Source organism: Sceloporus undulatus, chromosome 6 (assembly GCF_019175285.1).
Source record: "Sceloporus undulatus isolate JIND9_A2432 ecotype Alabama chromosome 6, SceUnd_v1.1, whole genome shotgun sequence".
Lineage (NCBI taxonomy): Eukaryota > Metazoa > Chordata > Lepidosauria > Squamata > Phrynosomatidae > Sceloporus > Sceloporus undulatus.
Genome location: NC_056527.1, coordinates 23,292,178 through 23,318,779, shown reverse-complemented (window position 1 = coordinate 23,318,779; position 26,602 = coordinate 23,292,178). Strand labels below are relative to the sequence as shown.

The 26,602-nt window shown below is 39.5% G+C and overlaps 1 protein-coding gene across 5 annotated transcripts in view; it reads right to left on the bottom strand.

The window, feature by feature from the left end:
* Positions 1-26,602, bottom strand: part of ARHGAP21 (Rho GTPase activating protein 21) — a 147,707-nt gene that overhangs the window by 79,702 nt on the left and 41,403 nt on the right. For 4 of the 5 annotated variants that reach the window (XR_006104453.1, XR_006104454.1, XM_042472278.1 and 1 more), the window contains exons 2-4: positions 10,773-10,826; positions 5,494-5,676; positions 4,211-4,235 (exon numbers count right to left, since the gene is read on the bottom strand). Coding sequence is in view for 3 of the 5 variants with exons in the window: in XM_042472278.1 (XP_042328212.1) it covers positions 4,211-4,235; positions 5,494-5,676; positions 10,773-10,826 (262 nt within the window). In the remaining 2 variants the exon portion in view is untranslated. The remainder of the gene's footprint in view (positions 1-4,210; positions 4,236-5,493; positions 5,677-10,772; positions 10,827-26,602) is intronic. The other variant, XM_042472276.1, reaches the window with a different exon arrangement.

The following is a 26,602-nucleotide window of genomic DNA, read 5'->3' as shown; positions in this document are numbered from 1 at the left end:
GGTTGTTTGTTAGGTTTTTTGTTTGTGGGGTGGTTGTGTTGGTTGTTGTCCCCAAACAACACCCCCCCTCCCCCCACAACCACCCCAAACAACCAACCCACCCACCCAACACCACCCAACCCACCCCAAACCAACCCCACCAAAACCCAACACCCACACAAAACCAACAAAACACCCCCACCCCCCCCCACACCAACCCCAAACCCAACCCACCAAACACCAACAACCCCCAACGGGGGGGGGGTGGGGGGGGGGGTGGGGTGGGGTTGGGTGGGGTGTTGTTTTTGGGGTTGGGGGGTGGGGGGGTGTGGTTTTTTTTTTTTCCCTTTTTTTGTTTTTTTTTTTTTTTTTTTTTTTTTTTTTTTTTGTGTGTTGGGGGGTTTGTGGGGGTGTTTTGTGGTTTGTTGTGTGGGGGTTTTGGGGTGTTGGGTGGGTTGGGTGTGTTTTTTGGGGGTGTTGTGTTGGGGGGGGGGTGTGGGGGGGGGGTGGGTTTGTTGTGTGGGTTGTGGTTGGTTTGGGGGGGTGGTGGTGGGTGGGGTGGGTGGTTTGGGTTGTTGGGTTGTCTGTGGGGGTTGTTGGGGTGTGTTGTGGGGGTGGGGGGGTTTGTTGTTTGTTTGGGGTTGGGTTTTTTGGTGGGTGGGGGGTTTGTTGGTGGTTTGTGGGGGTTGTTTTGGGGGTTTGGGGTTGGTGTTTTGTGGGGGGGGGTTGTGTGGTTGGGTGGCCCCCCCCCCCCCCCCCCCCCCCTCCCCCCCCTCCCCCCCCCCTCCCCCCCCCCCCCACCCCCCCCCCCCCCCCCCCCCCACCCCCCCCTCCCCCCCCCCCCCCCCCCCCCCCCCCCCCACCCTCCCACCCCCCAAACCACCAAAACACAACACCACCCAACCAACAATTTTTTTTTTTTTTTTTTTTTTTTCTTTTTTTTTTTTTTTTGTTTTTTTTTTTTTTTTTTGTTTTTTTTTTTTTTTTTTTTTTTTTTTTTTTTTTTTTTTTTTTTTTTTTTTTTTTTTTTTTTTTTTTTTTTTTTTAAAAATTTTTTTTTTTTTTGTTTTTTTTTTTTTTTTTTTTTTTTTTTTTTTTTTTTTTTTTTTTTTTTTTTTTTTTTTTTTTTTTTTTTTTTTTTTTTTCTCGATTCTTCCTCTCCTGTACAGGATAATGGAGCGGAGGGTTGGGAGGGGGAGGAGGAAAATGCCACACCTCACAAATGTCTATTTGCTATCGTTCACTATAACAATGACGTTATACAATATATTCTATAATACAGTGGTGCCTCCATATTCACTGAGGTTAGGGGTGAAAGGACCCTGTGAAGTGGAAAACCTCAAAAAAAACACTACAAATGCCTTAGAGAAGTGTTTCTGTAAGAACTTCTAGATCCATGTTGGTGGTGAAACCTATGACACGCGTGTCGGTTTGGCATTGCGAAGCCCTTACAAGGGTACCACCTCATCCGGAGGAAAGCCATCGTGTTGTCTGTGATCACTGGCTCCCACCGAGCGCGGTTGCTAGCGAGGGGCATGGCCCCTCACTTGTCTCGTTGCCGGGGAAAGAGGGAAAGAGAAGGAAGGAGCCTAACCAGCCATCCACCAAGCCTCAGCTCATGTGGTTGAGGAGACAACCAGCCAACACAGAGAGGGGTGATTATGGAGGAGGAAGAGGAAAGTTTGGCCAAAAAGCTGCTGCTGCCACCATCACCACCAAAAAAGAGAGAGGATGTCTTTTTTGACAATGTTGCTGAGTGAAACTCCCAGCATTCTTCAGTCCTGCCAAGCTGCCCGCAAGCTGATGGGTTGGAATCTTTACCCCCACTCCTTGAAGCAATTATTGTTCTTGTTGTTGTGTACCTTCCAGTCGTTCTGTCTTATGCGACCCTTAAGAAGAACTTATCATGAGGTTTTCTTCACAAGTTTCCTCAGAGGGGGGTTTCCATTGCTGTATGAGAGTGTGACTTGCGTGTGTATGTGTGCCTTCAAGTTTTTTCGACTTATGGTGACCCTAAGGGAACTTATCACAGAGTATCTTGGCAAGTTTCCTCAGAAGGGATTTGCCATTTGCCATACTTGAAGCTGAGAGAGTGTGACTTGGGTTTCAACCCTGGAAGACCAGAAGTCACCACCAGAAGACAAGTCCCACCCCCTCCAGAAGTGGAAGTCTCGCCCCAGCACTAGGTGACACCCGGTTGCTCGGGAACATCACTGAGCTCAGGCACTTATGTCAAGACACACCCAACTAAAGTGGTGGCAGGTTTTTGGGTGTTCAACGCCGGTACCCTGGTGAGATCAAACTCTTTACCCAAAAAGTCTGAAGCAATTGTAACGTTCAAAAGGGGGGAAATTTAATTTTAAAGAAACAAAAATAAAGAGTTTTTTCCTCCAGCTATAGACAAACGATAACTTTACAGTTACAGCAATCTTCAGGGTGTCATCTTTCTGGGTTTGATGTTGGTTTGCTCTCCTTACTCAATGGAGCTGGTGAAGGATCTTTCAGCTCCTGAACTCCTTTATTTTCTTGCTGATGCTTAACAATTTGGTCTAACTTGGTAACTAAAATGCTCTAAAAACCTGGTAATGAATGGCTAACGTGTAAGAAATGCCCTTTCCGGCTGTCTGGGCTGTTGCCACCAAAAAGGACGCTCTGCCTGCTCACAGCAAAGACTGCTCCAAAACTAAAAGCTTCCAGCTGCAACAGAGCATGCTGGGAAAGGGCAAACCAAACCTGGAAATAATGCAGGGGAAACCTACAGCTCCTCCCACAAACTAATACAATGAACTTTTCTACACTAAAATAATCTATGGCCTGAACCAAAATGAAAGAAAATGCAGGGGGAAATTCAATCAGTCCTGGCAGGACATCACACTTGGTCTCTAAAAGGTTCTCCATCACTGTTCTAGGATTTCAGGCACAACTCTATGGTCAGTGCCTGGTAAGTTGCAATGGAGTACCTAGAGACTCTTAGAGAGAATATATTAATCAAAAGTGCAAATAATCCAATCTACAAAAGTCAAAGTCGCAAATGTATAGGGCCAACTGTATATACAAAGACATATATATGTGCAGAGCTGAGGCTCTTAACTATGTCAAACTTGTTTAAAGCCCCTTGCTATTTCTAAACATGTGTATTATGGTACTAAGTATAAAAACCAGAAATGGAGAGCAGGCTGTATTTAAAGGTACTCATTTAGGCCATAAACTCATTTAGTTTGCATGTAAATCTGTTTTGATGTTTGTGTTGTTGTGTACCTCAAAGTATTTCTGACTTATGGTGACCCAAAGGTAAACCTATCACAGTTTTCTTCACTGGTTTTGTTCAAGATTTGCCTTCCTCAAACTGGGAGAAAGTGACTTGCCTAAAGTTACCCACTGGGTTTCCATGGCTCAGTGTGGATTACAACCTGATCTTCAGGGTCACAGTCCAATGCTCAAAGCACTACACCACGCTGGCTCTTCGAGTCTATATACATATAAATGTATAAAGGTTGAGTCTCCTTTGTCTGGAATTCCAAAATCAGAAATATTCCAAAAATAAACACTTTTTTCCATGGATGCTGAAATAATGACACCTTTGCTTTCTGATGGTTCAATGCACACATTGTTTCATGCACAAAATTATTAAAAATACTGTGCATAAAATTACCCTCAGGCTACACATATAAAATGTATATGAAACATAAATGAAGATATATTATATATCACTATGGAGGCATATGCAAATAAAAATATTTCAAATTCAAAACACCTCTGCTCCCAGTTGAGGGAGATTCAATCTGTACGTATCTGAATCCAGAAAGACACTTCATCTGGTGAGAAGCAGACCCACAAAATGTTCTGTTTCCTTGTACCTTGTACCTCTACAATCCTGTGTTCACCACATTCCAACCATCATTTGACCCTCCAGACTGAGGGAGAGCACAAGGCCACTGAAAGAGTTAGCAAAGCCCTTTTATGCAAGTAGAACTGCATTTATTTAATCTCAGACTCAACACACTGTACATTATGATTTTCCACAAAAACTGAATCTACACATTTTTAAATAAAATGCATCCTCAAAGTATTAAATTACCAGTATTCAAGAAATTTTCAGATGTATCCATAAAACAGTAAAAGGATAGAAATTTCAGAGGCTTGTCTTATTTTGATTAGATTCATCAGTCTAAAACAATTATTATGGTTTCTGTAATATTCAAAAGATATAAGAATCAAAGAAAATACATACCACTCTTATTTCCATTTTCTTCATCCTGCAAAGGAAAATCATAAAAATCCAATCACTGATTAAAAACAAACAACTTCTTCAAAATGTGCATGGCCAAATTTTTCAAAACTATTACCACAAAATGTTGTACAACTGAGCAAAAAGGGGTCAGGTTCATAGGTAATGTTGTTGTTGTTATAATTATTACTATTAACTGCCCTCAAGTCAATCTCGACCCATGGCGACACTATGAATGAAGCATCTCGAAAACATCCTACCTTCAATGGCCCTGCTCAGTTCCTGCAAACTTATGGTTGTGTCCTCTTTGATAAGAGTGTATCCATCTGGTGTGTAGCCTTTTTCTTTTCCTACTGCTTTCTACCCTTTCAGTCATTGTCTTTTCTAGTGAGTCATGCCTTCTCATGTAGCCAAAGTACGACAGCCTCAATTTAGTCATCCTGGCTTCTAGAAAGAGTTCAGACCTTATTTATTGTTGGACACATTGGTTTATCCTTTTTAGCCTGCCCACAGTATCAACAGAACTCTTCTCCAGCACCACATCTGAAGTGAGTTGATTTTCTTTGTCAACTTTCTTCCCCATTTATCTCTCACATCCCTACAAAGTGATGGGAAATACTCCACTGTGTTAATGGGCTAAAAGTTACTTGCAACAAGCCAAAGAACAAGAACAAATCAGGAAGTAAAAGCCTATTGGGATTTTAAAAAGTCTTTGCCTACCAACAAAAGGGTAACAGGATGAGGCCACTCTGCCCTCACTAGGAATGGAGTTCCCTAGGAATGGAGAGCCTAGGGCATGTGTGAAGAGCAGAACAGAGAAAAAATGGGAGAACCGATAAGCTTGCCTCAACAGCTATGCCAAAATGTTAAAATGTTTCCACCAAAATGGAAATCGTAAGAACAGTGAAGACTGGTGAAAGAAAAAGTCATCCTTAGAAGTAATTATCAAAAAGTCTTCAAATGGTCGCTCTAAGGTTCAAGTACACTTGCTTAATTATGCAAGACTTACCTGATCTGGTTGTTCCATTTCATATGTACATATGGATAGTGCTGAATAAACAGTTTGTTGAAATGTGTTCACCTTTTCTGTGGTGTAGGATCCTACACCTATTCTTTCCATGCTATTTCTGTCACTACTACATTTTTTTCTGTAAAGGAAGTAAGGCCCAGAACACATCTAGCATACATGTATTTGTAAACTGGCCTGGCCTGACAAGGAGGCTAGAAAAATATTCTTTATTATAACTCACATGCATCTGTATAATCAAGGAGGTACTTTCTCTCACCTTAAAAGAAAAGTGAACAGCAGATTCTGGGGGATACACAATGAAATGCCGTAAGGTGAAGCCAAAGCCCTGTGATGTTCTTCGTAAAGATACCGTTTTGGGACCAGGCCAAGAGAATGTCTCTTCATCGTCTGATGGGGATACAGCCTCACTTTGATCTTTTCCATCTTTATTTTTGGACACCTAATAGAAGAAAAAAACAGTTGAACTTTTGTCTGTTGAAAGCAGTTTCACAAGGGCAAATTATCTGCACAAAGGATTCTTGCAAATTTCCCCTCTGTTTCTACTGATCAATGCAGCATTTAATTCTCTACAGAAAAAGCGATATCATAAACATGAAGATCTGACCTAAACCAGGATGGATTATTTGTCTATCTAATCCAGTAACTGTGGAGACAATCCCACCTACTTCCCTGCAGATTCAAAGCTGACCGAAAGCTAGCTGGTCATTAGACTCACTTACCAAGGCATGCATATTAGAATGATTTGTTTCTCATAACCTAAAACTAACATGTACATAGGTAAGTGAAGGAGTTTATTTCTTATACATCTATTATTGCAATTTCTGCAAATATTTTGCTCTATTCTCAATAATGAAACTCTGACATCACAAATCTTTTTTCACTACAAACAATAGAACACCTTATATGACTTTTGGAATTTCTCATCAAGATTTTGCATAATCAAATATGTATTCACTGCACCCAAGACTATCCCGTCTCTGTGCTTTTGATTCACTCTGTTCTACAAGCAACTGTCATTTGGATGACAGATACTCTATCAAGTGTAACAAACAACAACAAAACAATCCTCCCCACTCCAGTAACATTTCTGTCTTTCCTCTCCTGCTAATTCCCTTCCTTTTAGGAATCTGGCAAAAAATGCAATGGAAAGATTATTGAAAGAGTAGCTCACAAGCACCACATTCTGTTACTGAAAGAATACAAAATACAAATAGAAAAGAAAACCTTATATAAAAATGCTACTTTACAAATTATTTAAAGAAATAAAAAATAAAAGTGATGAAAAAGCCATTTCGTCTGCCCAGCTACTAGATTTGTTGGATAAATCCTATGCTGCTGAAACCAACTTTCAAGTGACCTCTGTGGTTTTAAGTTGTTCCTAGAGAGATATCCTGCATTTTCAGCACATCAATACTACTTCTGAACACTGAAGAAATCATTGAGCTGCTATGGCTAATGCCCACTGCTTTTCAAGAATTTCAAAAAAATATATGTATCTTTTTTTTTTTAAAAAAAAAAGGAACAATCTAGGGGAACTACATGTTATAGCACAGATAGAAATAAAGTACTCTCTAGACTTATGGGCTAGAGATAAAACTATTATGGTTAATCATCAAGGATGATGTGAGATGTTGGACCAAAACATCTGCAAAGCATCAGGGCTGCTACCCTTGGATTACACAACTGAACTGAAGGTTATTATGCAAACAGAAAGGAACAGATCTTTCTGTTTCTGGTCTGTGTTGGTTTTACATAAAGCCCATCATAAGTCAATTCTTTCGCATTTTTTGCATAGTTTAATAAGCAAAATAACAAAACTGTACATAGCTCCCCAAAATATGCACTGTATACATGTTTTGCCATAAAATACTGTACAAACTTTTTTCCAGCTAAGAGCTGCATCATAATATATAAATGCACAATTGAAAGGGTAACTATTTCCAATCACCCAACAATCTGAGAAGTTGGAAGTCTCCAAAGTTACAGTTTAAGGCCCAAACCACTACACCTTATGGATCTACTTTTAAGTGCCATTAAGTCTACATGCAAGCCCATGGTACTTGCTCCTGTGTATGAGTGTACAGATTTAAAGCCTTGGACACTTGTTCTCACAACCTCTCCAATCCCCACCGCCTTTAAAGGTGCTATTTCCTCTACAAACATAATCTCTATGGAGGAAAACTCATGTACAGCATCAGTGCCAAGTGCTGATATTAGCAGCCTCCTCATATGGGGGAACTCATTGATTTCAGCTTTGTTACTTAAGGCCCAAGTAACTTACACTCTTAAAGAGTCCAGTCCAACTTCAGTGACTTAAATTACATGTGCCTTATTGTATTAAGACAGACCATCTCAGTCATGTTTCAAGCTTTCATTTAAATGGTAGAGAAATTTAATGATGGAAAAAGCAAGCTTGGAATACACAACTGAAAAGAATACAAATTATTGCTAGCAGAATGGAAAGAGCAGTAAGATCTGTAGGATCAGCACTCTAACATCAAGGGGCCAAAGGACTGTGCAAACATCACCCTTCAGTGATTCTACATTGCTATTACTAGCCCAAGGGCAGAAAATGTTGGCAGGAATCCCCCTCTCTCTTCTGCTGTGATGTTTTGGAAAATGGATATTCAGTCATAAATCTCTTGTGAGGTCATTCATAAAGAGAACTATCTCTTTCCACAGGTAACTGTCCTTTTGCCAGCTCTATAGAGCTGCAACAAGCCAAAGAACAAAGGGTGTGTGCATTTTGTGAAGATCTGTGTAGATGCAATGTTTTCCTTTGAGCTGGTTATATAAGAATCTGGTATGTGTTTGGATTCTGAAGTACTTAGCATGATATGGCTAGTGATGTGATAGGATCATTTCGGGGAGATGAAGATGCTTGGTGAAATGTCAGGAATAAACTCTTCTAGAACATGACCACATAGCCCGGAAAACCCACAAAAACTTTGACATTTGATGATTCAGCGAAAGGAAAGAAGGTCTAGATATCTCAAGGCTATTCCATCATTGAATGCTGTACCCCACTAGATAGAAATCCAAAATAGTCCACATGGGTGGCTAAGATAGTGACACCTTTGCTTTCTGACTGTTCAGTGTTCACAGACTTTGTTTCATGCACAAAACTATTTAAAATATTTGTATAAAATTACCTTTAAGCTATAAGGTTTTTTTAAAAATGATTTAACCTGGATGATGAAATTGGACTGCCATTGTCAACTGTGATTTCATTACCTTCATCAGGCATTCTAGCACAATTTACTGGGTTAGAATTTCTGCATTTTGTTTTTGGAGTATGAGACAGCAAATCTGTAGTTGAAATAACCATGCTGCTGTCTAAATATCTCTCTACCTAAATGGCAAAGTAGTCTCTGATATGATGCTGGAAGTCTACAAGGTTTATTCTCTTTGGACCTGCTCTTCTTCCAGCAAATGTGGCATATGTAGTGCTACAATAGGCTTTAGAGGCTTTTAGAGTAGCTTTAGACTATGAGGATGATCCCCCTGTCCTCCTCTGCAGCTTTGAGTTCATTTATGTCACACTTCTTTCCTGGAAGTGTCTAATCCTGTCAGAATCACACTCAGGGTTCTCACTCTAAGTAGGAGCCTTGGTTCACACTCCTAGCAGGTGTCGTAAGAGGAAGGGAGGATGAGGAAGAGAGGAGGATCTGGACATGAAGACATAAAACACTGCTATCATATACTAGAAACTGCTGGATGTTGTTGCCTATTTAGACTCAGATGGATTATAGACCCCCTTTGAAAAAGTACTAGATGGATTCAAGGTACCTCAATGGCTTTTACCCATAAAAGCAAGGATTATTTATTTTACTGAAGTATGTATATGCCATTCAAAGTGAGTAACAACTTTCAGCTGAAAGAAATGTTTGAAACTATAAAAACAAGAGGGAGGAAAAAAGCAGAAAGCACAAATAACAGATTTTGTAATCACTGCTCAATTTGTTTATACCGTCAGAATCTACAGTATTCGAAAGCCTTCTTCTGAATGAGTCACTTCTTAACTCAAAATTGATAGAGCCAGGCAAGCTTCCCTAGGAGAGCAGTACAAAGTAAAAGGACTACAAGAAAGAAGGCCTGTCTGAAGTTCCCATTTCTGGTTATGTCACAGGACCTCCAATGAGTATACTCGAGAAGATGTAGGCCTTATAGTATCCACCTAGGGCTTTAACTTTATCAGTCACCATCTTGGATTGGTTTCTAAAGCTAAATAGGCAGCCAATGAAAATGCAACAAAACTAGAATTACACTGTCTAGCCCAGCCAGTATTTCAGCAGTCACACACAGATCAACTGAAGCTTCCACGCATTTTTCAGAGGCATCTCCATATAAAGCACAGAGCAACAACCAAATCTGGACATTAAGATATATATGTCAGCCCAGATACATCTGTCCCACAAAAGAGAGCTGATGGAGTAATGACCTAATTTAATTAAATGAACACTTAGCCACTATTATGTTCAGCATCCAGAAGCAGTGTTAGATCACTGGGTACCTGTGACTGCAAGCCTGAGGGACAGGGGTCAGATCCATGCTACATACAGTAAACTATGTAGTAAGCATCAGTTAACATTGTGAAATGTTCTTCTGCTCAAAGGTACATAAAACAGTGCTAACAGTGAATGAATCATTCATATTCCAAAGAAGCACCTCACAGGGAACCAATGCAAGTGACAAGGCATAAGGTACTGTACAACCAATGCATCAAGTCTCTCCTATGATCTTGATAGTGATTTGTATACATTTAGTCTAGATTTTCGCAACCTAGTTGCAAGGTCAAAATTGATGGAGCGGGGGAGCAGGGAAGCGAAGAGATAAGTAAAGTATTTTCTGTACTGTATACCAGACTAGCTTTAGCAATACAATTTATAGAAATATAAATGTTTCTATATAAACAGGAATATAAAAACTCAAGTATTCAAACCTAAACACAAAAAGGGAAATGAAACTTCTTTTCATCAAAACGTATGTGTTAGCCAGACACAAGCTGATTCTATATAAAAAAGCAAAAGACCCACTTACAAAAGCTAAACAATTACACAAGATACAGGTTGAGTCTCCCTTTATCCAGAATTACAAAATTTGAAACATTCCATAAACCAACACTTTTTATGAGTGCTTTCTGGTGGTTCAATGTACACTATTTTTGTTCAATGCACAAAATTATTGAAAATACTGTATTAAACTACCTTCAGATAATGTATATGATGTATATATGAAACACAAAGTAATTCTGAGTTTAGACTTGGGTCCCATCTCCAAGATATCTCAGTATCTACATACAAGCAAATACAGATATTCCAAAGTATTTTAAAAATTGAAATCCAAAATGCCTCTAGTCCAAAGCATTTCAGAAAAGGGAGACTTGACCTGTACGTAACAAATTTTACGTACTTGCACTTCTTTATATTTACAAGTTCACAAAATAAAACAAAATATATAGAATGCACTATTTGAGTTTCTCATGCTGTTTATCACACAAACACAACATATAAATCTTAAACAAATATTCCATACCAATCGGGTTTCACCCCATTGTCCCTGCACTTCGATCAGTGGTGTGGAATCCAGCTGCAATGACAACAGCATTGTAGTATCAAAACAAAAAACTCTCTTGCTTGCCCCCAAACAACCATCAAAAGAAATCTTCACTCAGCTCTGTGGTCACAATAAGATCTGCTACTTCATTAAATAACTATTTTCACAGCAGTTTATTTGTTTTTTTATTCAAGAGCCCTTCGAGAACTGCAATTTAGGGGGGGGGGAGTGAGACACAGCCCAGTTCATACTAAAACTGTATGTAATATAAAGGTGGAAGAGGGTGCAATAAGAGTTAGCATAAGGAGAAGATTCTGATTTGTACAGACAAGAATGACTTGTTGGGAACACAGTTCCTGCATGCTTTCACTTGTGAACCAAACGCAAAACGATAGCCATGTCAAAGTTATTTATGAATCACTGTGTCATTTCCTAAAGGTGTTCTCCTTTAGAAGTGGAGATCCGTGTGCCTTACTTCTGGGTGAAGCAAGGTATCTACACATCTCTGTTTAAGCTATTTGCATTTTATACAGAAGTAAGGGGAAAAAATACAGGCAACTTATGCTCCTAATGCCTTTATTCTAAAGTGATTATTCTAAAAAATTTAATAACCCAATCTAGTATGGTCCACTCATAATCCCCCCCCCCATATTATGAATCAAGTTCATCAACTCCCCCAAAACAGTATTGGCTAGTCTAGATAATTCTCACAGATATGTTGATAAAACAAAGAAACTCCTCCAATGACTCACTGCGTGAAAAATACAAGGTAGACAGTGATATAATATGAGGGATATATTTTCAATCATACACCTAAAGCTGAGAAAGACTGAGAAATTAAGCAGCCTAGGACATCTTTGTTGGTGAGTGCTACCAAAACCCAAAAGTCCCTCCCAAGGGGAGGCTAGTTTAGCTCACTCCCTGATAGCCTTTTATAGACCATTACATTGAACGGGGGCTTTGGCAATTTGCTGGTGAAAGGCTTTTTGCTCCCCCCACCCAGCCAGATCAACAAGTTTTAAACTGTATTTTCACTATAGCTGTATTTCAATATCTCAACTTGTTTTGAATTTTATTCAATCTCATTTTGAGCTGGCTTGAGTCTCATTTTTGGAAGAAAGGTGGGGCATATATCCTATAAATAGAGAAATAATAACTATCATTTTGTTGGTTAGTTCCAACTAGAGTAGACACAGTCAATCAATTACCGAATGATAAGTAAATAGATAAATAAATCTAATAGAGTCATACTCTGTGTTGTTGGTGGCGTTGATGTCATGTGCCTTCAAGTCATTGCTGACTTATGGTGACTCTAAAGCAAATCTATCACAGGGTTTTCTTGGCAAGATTTCTTTGGAGGGAGTTTGCCTTTACCTTCCTCTGAGGCTGAGAGAATGTAACTCCTCCAAACTACCCAGTGGGTCTGTGTGGCTTCCATAGCAGGGGCTCAAATCCTGGTCCCCAGAGCTGTAGTCCAATGCTCAAACCACTACACCACACTGGCATAAGTCATCTGTTGACTTATGGCGATCCCATGAATTTCATAAGGTTTTCTTAAGCAAGAAATACTCAGAGGTAGTTTTACCAGTTCCTTCCTCTGAAATATTGCCTATAGCACCTAGTGTTCATTGGTTGTCTCCCAGCCAAGTACTAACCAGGGCTGACTCTGCTTAGCTTCCAAGATCAAGCAAGATCTGTTGGCTTTAGGGCAATAAGGAATGCCTCTGGTTTTATATTAGGTTAAAATAAACAGACCTGGGGAGATGTTCTGAGGATAATATTCTGAGAAACCTAGGAGTACCTATACAGCCACTATTACATCATTATGCTATTCGAAACCACTTACAATATTTTTTGCCACACCAAGCACAAAATATAGTGACCTTAGCTTATTAATCACCAAGAACAGTTGTGTTCATATGCAGTCTTGGGGGGGGAGGTGGGGTATAAATATAGTTACTGATTGATTGATCAATTGATACTACTTACGGTCTCATGTAATCTACCTCCGCTACGAGGATTAACCAACCATTGTGGCTCCCAAAGCTGCCTAAGGAGCTAGTATGCCATGCACTTTACCTTATGAGAAAAGCACTTCTACACAGCTGCAATGGTCCACCCAGTCATCAGTGAGAATAATAGTAATTCCATCAGTGGCTCTAAAGAACAGTGGTTCTAACAGGTTTGCTATAAAACCAAGACACAGGGGAACAAATCTAAATGCAACTGGCTTACAAATCTAAACTAAAAGTGAGATTGAAAATACATTATTTATTGTTTTGATAACTAAACCTGGAGTTCTATCCAGATATACAGAGTCTTGACTCTTTTCGCTAGCTGAGGACAGACAGGGTCAAAGAAAGACGTTGGAAGAGAAAACGGAATGGAATATGGCACATTTCCAAACCTCTCAGGTATTTGCACTTGGCAGGAAATACCTTCAACTGCAATGGAAAATATGCCAAAGTGCACTGTAATATAGCACAAAACTACTATTCATTTTTTCCCTGCTATGTAAAGAAGTAGGGATTTTATAGTTATTTATTTTGTATGCTGCCTTTCTCTCAGACTGGGACCCAATTGTGACTCCCAGACAGAGTCAATTAAAAAACCTTCACAACAAAAAAGTTAAAAACAATTAAAATCACTACATAAAACAGTATAAAATCATTTAAAAGACATACAGAAGTTAAAAAGATAAATAAACATCCAACTAAGAAGCTCCCCTGTTTATACATTAAAACCTGTTTAACCCAAGCCTAGCTAGAACTCAGTGTAAGCTCTAAGAGCCACTCTAATGAAATTGGGCATTAAGAATCGGGGGAGAGGGAACCTGAAACATTTTTTTCTGCCCACAAAAGAGTTGATAATTCACACCTCCATAAGGTCAGGAGACATTACTACAGTTTAACAGTTCAAAAAAAAAATATACAAGGATCAAGACCAACAAGAAACGATACCCTCATCATTTATATTTTGCAAAAATCATGAACTATAATAATTTTAATGCTCACTTGGCATGTATGTAAACATGCATTGCTCTGGGATAATCTTTAACACAGCCTTCCCTCACCTGATACGTTCCCGATTATAAGTCAACTTCATGTATAGGTTGAGGGAAGGTTTGAGGGCCAAAATTATGGATTTTGCTATGACCTGTGGATATGTCATAAAATTTAGGGGCACACAGTAAAGGATCTAAAGCAGTGGTCCCCAAACGGTGCTGTTTAAGGGATTTTAGACTTCAGCTCCCAGAATCTCAGACTACTGGCCAACATGGCTGAGGCCTCTGGGAGTTGATGTCCAAAATATCTTAAAGGGCACAGTTTGGGGACCGCTTACCTAAAGGATGAAGCAAAGCAAATCAATGTCAAAGAATTTACAGAATTCCAGCAGACATAACTCCTTGTGTTTACCCTTAAGACTGGATGGATGAGATAATAGAGGGGGTCAGTGCTTCACATATTATACTCTTGCTTTTCACCAGGAAATGATTCCTTCTTTTAAATAAGAGTTAAAATACACATGGATTGACCCATGGATAAGTCGAGTCAGTTTTTTTGGGTCAGTGTTTTGACCTAAATTTCTAGACGTATACATGAGTACATATAGTAAATTGTTTTCTGATGCCAATGTGGTGGGTTGAGCATTTGACTAGGACTCTGGAGACCAGGGTTCAAATCCCCACTCAACCACGTAATCCACTGGGTGACCTTAGGCAAGTCGCACTCTTTCAGAGTCAGAGGATGGTAATGGCAAACCCCCTCTGAAGAAACATGCCAAGAAAATCTCATGATAGGTTTGCCTTAGATTCACCATAAACTGGAAACAACCTTTAAGGCACACAACAACAACAAAGTTGTGTTCTCATCCCTTGATTTTGCCATTTTATATATGAGGCACCATTTTACCATGACACTATATTTACTGGGACTTGAGCATCTTGAGGCATGCGATTTTGGTATCCACGGCGGGGGGGGGGGGGGCTGTCCTGGAACCAAACCCTAGCAGAAACCAAGGGCTCACTGTACAATTTAGCTTCACATTACTTTAGCAAGTAGCCCAAAGGCCTCCTGATCATTCATTCATGTATCTTTAAAGGGCCAGCCTTCAGATCTGAATAGTGCCTGCTTTAGTTAGTACTTGGATGGGACACCACCAATGAATACAACTTGCTATATTTCAGAGGAAGGAACTAGCAAAACCACTTCTGAAGATTCTTAGGCTAAGAAAAGCCTATGAAATTTATGGTGTTCCTGTAAGTTGATAAGCGACTTGAAAGCGCATGCACACAGACACAAATACACGCTGGTTACTCTACTGACAGATCCTTTAATACTGACTAAGTTTCAGGGGGGGGGGAGCATATTTTTTAAAAAAAAGCATATTAAAAGAAAAACTCACTTTAGAAATCCTTATCATTCTATGTTAGAAAGTAAATCAGAGGCCTTGAGGTTGAAACAGCAGAGCACTACATTTTATTCACCCTGGAATTTAAGAAGGCTGGAGGGGGGAAAGTCCAATTAAAATTGCATCAGACAAACCATTTAGTAATACTAGACTAAAACACTTACTAATAAAGGACTCATTGTGCCATGTTCTTTTTTCTTTTTATAAATGCGAAAGTAATACACTAAAATACAAAAATAAAAGCTAACTAAAAAGAAGACAGATTTAAGTGATACACCTGACAATGCTTTCTACCTGACTCCATTCCTTCTAAGATTCTGACAGGGAGTGAATACTATGCTATTTCACCTAGCCTTTGAGTTCTTAAAGGTTTTAAAAGCTGTTTTAATTGTTTGTTTTTTTAGAACTACGGTACTTTAAAACCAGAAAGTCATTTTCACTTGTTAGAGGCCATTAGTAGAAAGAAGGGTTACATGGTCTTGCCCTAAGAATCCACAAGACATTGGATGGGTGAAAATGGAAGTGCTATTATTTGCAGGATAATAAATAGCATTCAGCCAATAACTAAGTATAATGAGCTAAGTATAATGAACCTTAATATAGCTAAGATGGTTAAAAAAACTCAATGATTTCTTAATTCTAGCACCAGACCTGTCAGGAAGGGGGCATGTTACTTGAGTAGGGTAGGCACACAGTCAATAAACCAGCCAATGTTGGCAGATGGTCTATGGATTGCCTAATATTTGACCACAGTGAAATGTTCTTAAGTATTCTATGAGAGGCTCTCAATGCTTTAAAAATTTGCCCGCTATCCACTAATTTTATACAATTACAACTTTTTTAAAATATCTACTGTTCATTTGTTTTATTTTTGTTTTAATGGCATATCATTTATACTGTGCATCTACAGATTGACCCTGATATTCTAAGATACAAGTCAAGTAAATAATTGTTCAAATAATCCGCATTTAAATAAATTTTATTTAGCAATGTTAACTGTTATAATTCAGCATGGATTTTTAACTAATTCCATTGTGCTTTAAAAGCAGAAGTTCAAATTCCACTTACCACATACCACATGGCAAGTGTCTCACTTTCCACTGGCTGTGATGAGCCCCAGATTTTTACATGATTTTAGCACAAGCAGTAGTCAGAAAAATATTGCCATGATTCTAAAGCTGTAGGGATGTCAACAGACCTCATACAACTACATCATATTACATTACGTCACTGCATACAATTACATTAGCTAGAGTGGTGATTCCCAAATTTTGGTACTCCAACTCCAACTTCCAGAAGCACCAGCTGGCTTGGCCAACAGTCAAGGAATTTGGGGAGCTGAAGTGCAAAAGATCTGGAGGTCCAAAGTTTGGGAATCACTGAGCTAGACTATGCTTATGGATAAACTGTGAAGTTAAATTCATGTTAGAGACTGCAAGTACAAACTGGAAGGGGGCACTAAAATGTGAGCCAGCATATTAAGAGGTGCAACAAAAATATCTAGAAAGGGGTCAGTCCAAACACAAAAGGGGAAGAAACCAGAAGCAAAAAAATAAAGTTCAGGAAAGAAAATCAGCTGGAGACCAAGAAAATAATACATACGGTTGAGTGTTGGGGCTATGTATTGAGAATAAACAACATTTTGGTGACAAAGAAGGCAGTGTCCAGTATGGTTGTGGGCCCTGATCCAAAAAGCATTTTTGACTAGAGGCTGGTGCATTTACATGGTTACCACATTCAACGTGCAAAAGAAAAAAGTCACAGAACTTTACAAACTGAGAAGCCACAGATGAATTTCCCAGACATTTCTAATGTAAGACAAATAGGCTGTGCAGGGGAAAAGCGAATAACAGAAGTATTATAGCTATGGCACAAAATGTATATTTGTATCTTTCAAGGGCCCATTTCTTTGTCTTTTTGGTTCATAACTCTTCTCCAACATGTCGCAAAAAAATTGATTTTCCTTCTATCAGCTTTCTTCACTGTCCAGCTCTCACATCTGTACACTGTGATGGGGAATACAATGGTGTGGACAATCCTAACTTTAGTACAGGTATTCAGTTCTATGTCTTTGCCTTTTAGCATCTTGCCTAGTTCTTTCATAGACGCCCCTCCCAATCCTAGACTTTTTCATATTCCTTTGCTGCAGTCCCCATTTTGATCAATGTTTGAGATTTCTGATAACCATTTGCAGTTCTCAACTAACTTTAAACAACCACTCATTATGGATAAATAGACCCTCATTTGTTTCAGAGGAAGTAATCAAATTTTACCACAAACCTAAAAAGACTACTATCCCTCTTAATCAGCAATAATACAGTGGGCCCTTGGTATCTGCTGGGGTTCTGTTCCAGGACCCTCCATGGATACCAAAATCCGTGGATGGTGGAATCCATGGATACAAAGGGCTGACTGTAGTTGAAAAGTGGTACAATCCATCACATTCATGGTACTGAATCCAGCTCATCCACTAATACGCTAATTTTGTATGCTGAACATTGTGTATTAAGTGTTCTCTCATGGAATGTATCAGACAAATCAAGCTAGCATTTAACCCCAAGATAAAAAGGGGCATAAATCAGATATGACAGCTAAAACATTAGCAATACAAATATCCTTTCCACTGGTAGCTAAAGACTTAAGAATATGCCAACTCTATATCACTGCAAGAAAAATTTAATTGCTTAAAACATCCCAGCTTCTCATGCCAGGCTGGCAGAACACACAAACACCCAATCACATGATGGTCTAAATGCAAATTAGAGGAAGAATAGAAGAGGATGAGTTAGATCTTTCCTTCACTTTGCAAAAATGGCATCAGCTCATTATCATATGAACTGAACAAAAAAGAAGAGACAAAACAGAAAGGCAATACTGTAGTGTAAATAGAATGGCAACAAAGAGACCTGAGTTCAAATTATAACAGGCAATATGGTATATAGCAATTTTAGTATCAGACTAGGACACTGGCTAACCTTGGATTAGTTATTCATTCTTACACTACTTGTATTCTTGATGATGTGGTAGAAGAAAAACTATATATGCTGCCTTGAGCAACTTGGCAGAAAGAGGCAACACAAATTACATAATAATGCATCCTAACTCAAATATGTGTTGGTTGTAGATGAGAGGATTAGGCACATGCCCCTTCTGGTAGCAGCATCCTTTTGTCAGCTGATCTTAGAGCTCTGCCAGCAAAACTATCTGCTGCCTCACACCCACTAGTAGAAGAACCAGAAGAGGATGGAGAAGGGAAGAACCAAGTTATATAAAATACAATCTTCTATGAGCCAAGATACAGAAGTGTGGGTACTGAAATCATGAAAGGAGGCCTTCTTAATTGCTGTTCCCAGTTTATGGAGTAGCCTTCCGAAGGAAAGCTAGACTGGTCCCCTCCCTGGTGTCCTAAGAATGGGATATAACTAAACTAAATTAAATAAGAATCTAATCTAATCTAAAATAACTAAAATATTTATTCTCAGCACTACATTTTATCAGGTAATCCTGGCCCAGTTTGTTATCTTTGTTTTCTTTTAGAAAAAAAGAAAGAAAATCTGTCATGAGAATTAAAAAGTTGGTAATCCCTATATTTACCAATCTAAATCTCTTGCAGGAAGAACAAGATGAAACAAATTCAGAAATTAACAAATTTTTATTTCTTTGATAAAAGAATTTTATACATGTTTATGGAATTTTACAACATTAAAGATTGATGATTTTTTTTTGTAAAGGAATGTTATCACTGAATACCCACACTTTGGAACTTTGCTAAGAATTTATTGTTTCTCTCTTCAGACTACCAGACAGAAATTTGTGCTGGAGTATGCTGTACACTTGGATTATAATGTAATCTCTGTTTGAATCTGTCTTTGATGAAGTCACACCTACATGACTGTTTTTAGTGTTTACATTTGTCAGTTGGCCAACCATATAACCCACAAACCAAAGCCTATAAATGCCAAGATCCACCCAAGATTTACTCAGAATGTTTCATGTGATTCATGTGATTCAATTCACCCTTTTTTCTTAGGCTATTGATTGCTAGTCTCTCCACACTTTTGTTGTGTTATCTATGCATTGACTCAAACAAGTTAGGTGACTGAACACAGAAACACAGAAGAATCAAAAACTGCTAGAGGTCTAGTGAAAGCCTACACAAAGTGGTGGTCCATTGACCACTGCTAGTCTGTGAGCTGTTCACTATTGGTCCACAGCAAGTTTCCAAGTCAGAAAGAAACAGTTCTAGCTAATGAGTACAAATATGAGGAAAAGACCCTGCTGGTCTGCCATAACAAATTGCTTATAAAGCACTGGTCTAGAGGATTATACTTTTCACACAAAGAACACCTTTTGATCTTTCAGCAGCCACAACCAATGAAACGTCCTCAAGTGAAATTCTCAACCACTCTTTACAAGAAGTCACCTGCCTAAGTTAATACAGGCCCAAGACAGACAAGCGGGAAGTGGCATGGTGGTGGTGGTGACTTTACGATTCGGGAGTGTGCAGTCCATACTGATGCTGCCATCATGGCAGCCTCCTGTCCATATGGGGGCCGCCATGAGGACGACAACGCCATACAGCGACCAAATGTCGCTGGCAGGAAGCAGTGTCATAGGGCTGCATCCTTTTGGATGCCACGTCTGTGCTGCAGCTTGGAGATGCTGCAGCACAAACACAGGGCTTACAGGGGCGGCTTCTACTCGCCCGTCTGTACTGCCCCTCAGTGTCCTGAAGTCTAGCAAAACTGTATTTATCCTGAAAACACTGTAAGGAAAGGGAAAACCCACTAATTTGTTCTAAATTAGTATTTTTTTTAAAAAAAAAAGTCATGTTAAAACTGAGCATTAAAATATTAATTTAGAATAAATTGGTAGTTTTCCTTCCATATTGTGTTTGAAGTTGTGTATGTACTAAAAATGGACCTTAATTCTCACCTATACTCAGTGAAATATCAGTTAAATAATCAATTTTCTATGAACATTTATAAGCATTCAGGAAGCCTAATTTTTACCATACTAGAAATATACGTAGAAACAACTTTCATATACTTATCTGCTTAACAGTTTCAGCCTAATTAGGGTTAGTTTACCATTCAGGGGTAGCTGTGTTAGTTATTTAACAAATACAAACAAAAATCCATCAGTGATACCTTTTATTGGCCAACTGAAATGCACAATATACTGGTTGCAAGCTTTCAAAGCTCCATGGGCTTCTTCATCAGGCAAGATGTTACAAACCAAACAGGAGAAAAAAAACACAATTGGAGAGGTTAGTCAGATGCCAGCATCTTGTTTCAGTCCTTAGTAAAGATGTTGACATGGGGAGGATATTTTTTGCAGACAGGTTCCTCCTTTTGGCCATGCAGCAATACGGAGTTTTTCAAAGTCCAGGAAATTTAAAGTCCATTTGCATCTCAACAGGGACCCCTCTTTTGCAATCCAATATGTATCCATTCTACAAAGAGGCCTGTGACCTCACTGAATGAAGACTTATTGGATTGCAAAAAAGGGGTCCCTGTTGAGATGTAAATAGACTTTAAATTTCCTAGACATTGAAAAGCTCCGTATTGCCACATGGACAGAAGGAGGAGGAGCCTGCCTGCAAATCCTCCCCATCATACCATCTTTAGTAAGGACTGAAACAACATGCAGGCATCTAACATCTCCAATTGTTTTTCACCCCTCCTCTTTGGTTTGTAACATCTTGCCTGATAAAGAAGCCCATGGAGCTTCGAAAGCTTGCCACAAGTATATTGTGCATTTTGGTCAGCCAATAAAAGGTATCCCTGATAGATTTTTGTTTGTATTGGGTTAGTTTAATTTAGGTCCTATTGAAATCAACAGGACAATATTGCTTTATGTTGGTAAAAACCCAGCTACCTTGTATTCCTGCAACAGCACATCATTGGTTTCTACTTGGTCTATGGTACTCGAGCGCACTCCACCAACCTTGCCATTATCAATATGGTCCCCTTCCTCCTGTCCACTCTCACTGCTCCTTGTGGGATGGGCAACTGTAATACTCATCCACCTCATCCACAATTCAACTTGTCCCCAACCTTTAAGATTTCCTCCTGCACAAAATGCCTATTACTACCATTCAGTATTTCCATGCCCTTCCTTAAGGTCCTATCCTTGACTTTCAAGATGCAGAGTCATCTCAAGGAAATTGCCTTTTACTCTGAGACAGAAGCACAGTCAACTTTAGTCATATAAGATTTGGGAAATGATTTTTTATAAACTTGATGTCTAAATGATATCCAAAATGTAATATTCTCTATACTCCTCTTGTCTGTATGTTAACTCATCTGTGTTAAATTTAGTATCTTTGAGAACCACATACTTCATATGCAATGTCAAACCTCTAACCCCAAGTATCTGAAAGACTGTGTATTTTGTTTGTACAGTAAATAAAATATAAGAATCATGTATATGAACAAACATAAATTATATTCTTTATGAATCACAGCTAAAAAACAAGTATAGCTTAGGCACAACAATGCTTTTAAATCAGGCTGCTCCTTCAGCATCCCTCATTATCTTTGAACAGAACTCCTTCTTACCTTGCTGCATCCTCTACTGCAATCTATCCTCTTAAATGTTTGAAAGGTAGTTCTCTAACTCAAACAATTTAACAGTTAAAGTCCAACAGCTACAAAAGAAAAGCAGTTCTAATACTGTACACAATTGATTACCTTTTACTAAATTTTACAGCATATATTTTTTTGCAGGATAGGAGATGCAGTGGGGGAGGGGAAAGGACAAGAGGTTGAGATTATGCCTTTTGCACAATATTTTTCTCTTCTTCATAAACGTCGAAATATAATAGACAAACCTGGCCACTCCAAGCGCAATACAGGTTACATATTAAACTCCAGTTGTGGTTGATCATGCAGTCTAAAATGTTGAACTGGGCCATGACTGCCTATAGCGCAGACTGCATCTCTCTTCTGACTCAGCTTTTGTCCCTTTAGTACTCAGTGAGTACAGTGAGCTATGCAGTGCAGATTCAGGAAAGAGGTCCCTTCCTCCCTCCCTTCCTTATCTGCCTAGTCAGCAAGACAGCAAACTGCGGAGTGTACTTAAATGCAGGCCAGGCCAGTCCTGCCAAATTCTTTATTCACAAGAAAGGGAGAGGGAGGAATCCCTCAATATTTTGGGATCACATATTACAGCAAGCAGACACCTTTGTCTGTTTTTCCCCCCTGCAAATAATACTTTTGTCCTAGGAGCAATTTTAAGGCTGTGGTCTTGGTGTAGTGGTTTGAGCACTGGACTAGCACTCTGGAGACCAAGGTTCAAATCCCAGCTCGGCCATGTAAACCCACTGGGTGACCTTGGGGAAGTCACACTCTCTAAGCCTCAAGATGGCAATGGCAAACTCCCGCTGAGGAAACTTGCCAGGAAAACCCATGACAGAGTCACCTTAGGGTTACATAAGCTAGAAATGACTTGAAGGCACACAATAGCAAACATACATTAAATCAAACGCAGAGTGCTTTTCCAAGTTTTGAGAGTTCAAATTATTGATATTGGCTGTTTTAAAGGCAGAAAATATATAAGCAGCTTTATCAATAGACAGATTTTCATCATTCTGAGCTGAAATATAATTTTAATTTCAAATGCACCAGCTTTAGCTGCACACATTCACTGCACTGACAGCACATTGTTTAAATGCCAGTACTGCATCCACTCACTCACAAACCATAAGGTTGTGAGTTCAATACCAGCTAGGGGCTCAGAGTCGACTCAGCCTTGCATGCTTCCAAGGTCATTAAAATGAGTACCCAACTTGTTGGGGCAATTAATGTACTGTTGTAAACTGCTTAGAGAGGTATGAAGCGGTATATAAATGAAGCTGCTAACATGGCCACACTGAGCTATCTTGAGGGCTATTGTAATTATTACAGGCTAATGTATGAAAAGCGTTTGAACACACAAAAATATTGTATCTCTCTCTCTCTGTGTGTGTGTGTGTGTGTGTGTGTGTGTGTGTGTGTGTGTGTGTATTCTGGGCACACCTGTATGCAAAAGCCTGTGGGTAACTATATTAAGACTCTGGCTGCATCTGCGCTGCAGAAATAATGTCATTTGATATTGCTTTAACTGCCGTAACTCAGTGCTATGGAATTGTGGGATTTGTGAGATATTTAGTCTTCCCGGTCAGAGAGCTCAGGTGCCACAACAAAGTAAAAATCCCAGAATTCCATGGGATGGCACTATGACAGTTAAAGCCATAAAACTGCATTATTTCTGCAGTGCAGATGCAGCCTTTGTCACCACTTATAGTAGAAAAGTGAAAATTGTAAGAGAAAACATTGGGAGACATTATAGAGGAGATGAGAATAAATGGTACCATTTTTTCACTGCAAGATAATATTCTGCAAACTGAAAAAAATGAAAATGCTCCCTTCCTCCTGTTTCTCTTCCAACAGTTATGTACTACAGATCCCTGTGGATCTTGCAGAAAATACCATTCTGAATTTTTACTAGCAAACACTGCCTCAAGCACTATAAAGTCAACACTGCATTTGTTCACTGTTAATTTTCAGCACCAAGTTCAACCATAAAGTTAAGTGTCAATATAACCAAAAGTAAAGAAATCAAGTCTTGGTGTCTGAATTTTAAAAAAAAGAAGCCCAAAACCTAGCTGCAGCCAACATTATTAATACCAGCCATATTGATTCAATGTGTCATTAAACTATTACAAGTGTTTAGAAATTGATACTCCAAAGCACAAGTAATCATGTGGTGAATATACAGTACAGCCTTCCTACCTTATAAAACCAGAAAACATACTACAGAGAAGAGAGACTCTCAAAAAGTATTGCATGTCCGTGTGTTTGACTTTGCAGAAGGGAAAGTACGTTTCTGAAAACTGGGGCTTAGATTACTTTTAGTAACTTCCCTTAATTTTTTGCAGACAAACTTTGCTTCTCCCAGCCTACCTTGAAATAGAAATTAAACTGTATGTATTATTGCCAACAAAGTACAGCTAATTTCTTTTTCATCTTAGAAAAAGAAAATCTATTTTCAGACAAAAAGCATATTACATCAGTAGTTTTACAGCAATGTCACTGTCAGACAGGGCCACCGGAGAAATCAAAAGGGAGAGGAAAGAGAAAGAACACAGACAGATGCCTGCCAAACTCTTTCTAGGTAATTTTATTCAGCAGAAATGCAACATAAACAGTTTTTTTGGTGATTATGTGCCAATGAAATCAAGGAGAACAGGCACAGTTCACAACACAACTTCACTCTATTCAAACTATTAATCTGCTACCAAAGGTAATGCAAGTCTTTCTGCAATGGCTACTGGTCTGTTTCCAGGCATACCATATATACTCAACTATAAGTTGACCTTACGTATACAATGAAGGCAGGTTTTGGGGCCAAAATTATGGCATTTGATATGACCCATGGATAAATTGAGGGTAAAACTTAGGAGCATGTAAGAAAGGATCTAAAGGATGAAGGAAAAGAAAAGAATGTCAAATAATAAAACTTCTTAATTTTAATTTATATCCCGCTTTTTGTTACCACAATCAAAGCAGCATACAACCTTTAAAAAATAACAATATATACAATTTCCACCAACCCCCTTAAAAAAGGATTAAACTATTCTAACCATTAAAGTTACACATAATAAAATCTAAAAACAATAATACAATAATAAAAGTGGGCAGAGTCTTCACTTGTATATGTCTGTCAGGGGATCTTTACGTGGTGGATTCTATTCTGGGAAGGCCTGCCGGAAGAGCTCCATCTTGACAGCTTTCCTGAAGCTCTCTAGCTTGGTAATTTGACAGATCTCATCTGGCAGGCCATTCCATAAAGTGGGAGCAATTGCAGAAAAAGTCCTCTGGGAGGTCGCCGTCAATCTGGTCTTTGTGGACGGCAACAAATTCCTCCCAGAGGATCTGAGGGTACGGGCGGATAGTACGGAAGGAGGCGATCCAAGCCATGGAGGGCTTTAAAGGTAATGACCAACACCTTGTACTGTGCCTGGAAATTAATAGGCAGCCAGTGGAGTGATTTCAATATTGGTGTAATATGGTCACTCCTAGTTATTCCTGTAATCAATCTGGCTGCCATATTCTGTACCAGTTGAAGTTTCCGGACTAGGCACAAGGGTAGCCCCATGTAGAGCGCATTGCAAAAATCAAGTCTTGAGGTTACCAGTGCATGTACTACAGTTTTGAGGTCACCAGGCTCCAGGAAAGGACGCAGCTGATGTATCAGCCAGAGCTGAAAACAGGCACTCTTGACCGTTGCATTCACCTGATTTCTCATCTGAAGCGATGAGTCGAGATGCACCCCTAAGCTGCAAACACAATCCTGTGAGGGGAGCGTGAACCTCTCTAGGACTAGAGGTTGCAGCCCAATACTGTACCTGGTTTGGGGGCCCCTACTGTAAGTACTTCCTTTTCGTCGATTCAGCCTGAGCTTGTTTTCCCTCATCCAGTCCGTTACTGCTGCAAGACATTGATTGAGGGGAGAAATGCCATCTGTCGTTGATGATGATGACCGAGACATGGAAAAGTATATTTGGGTGTCATTAGCATACTGATAACACCCCACTCCATGTCTATGGATGATTTCTCCCAGTGGCTTCATAAAGATGTCGAATAACATGGAGGACAGGATGGCGTCCTGAGGGACGCCACAATTCAGCTTTGTTTTTGAAGAGCAACTGTCCCCCAGCATCACCCTCTGGAATCTACCTGAGAGGAAGGAACGGAACCACTGCAAAGCAGTGCCTCCAATTCCTAGCTCTCTCAGGCGTTCCAAGAGGATGTCATGGTCTATTGTGTCAAATGCCACTGAGAGGTCTAATACCACCAGCAGGGTCATGCTTCCTCTGTTGATGCTTAGACAGAGGTCATCAGTTAAGGCGACCATGGCAGTCTCCACCCCATATCCCGTCCTGAAGCCAGTTTGAAAAGGATCTAGAAAATTGGCTTCATGCATAACCACTTGGAGCTGAAGAGCGACAGCCCTCTCATTCACCTTGCTCAAAAATGGCATATGGGAAATAGGCCTATAATTTTTCATGTCCAGGGGGTCCAGGGAAGATTTTTCAGAAGTGGTCTAGCAACTGCTTCCTTTACGGCAGATGGTACATAACCTTCCGTAAGGGATGCATTGATGACACGTCTAAGAAATGCCATCAAGGCTTCAACCCCTGGATGGCCAGCCATGATGGGCAGGGGTCGAGAGGGCATGTCGTCTTCCTCACCTTTCCAAGGATCTTGTCCACATCATCAGTACTCACAAGCAATTGTCCCTGAGCATCACCCTCTGGAATCTACCTGAGAAGAAGGAACGGAACCACTGCAAAGCAGTGCCTCCAATTCCTAGCTCCCTCACATACCATATTCAGGAGTCCTACGCAGACC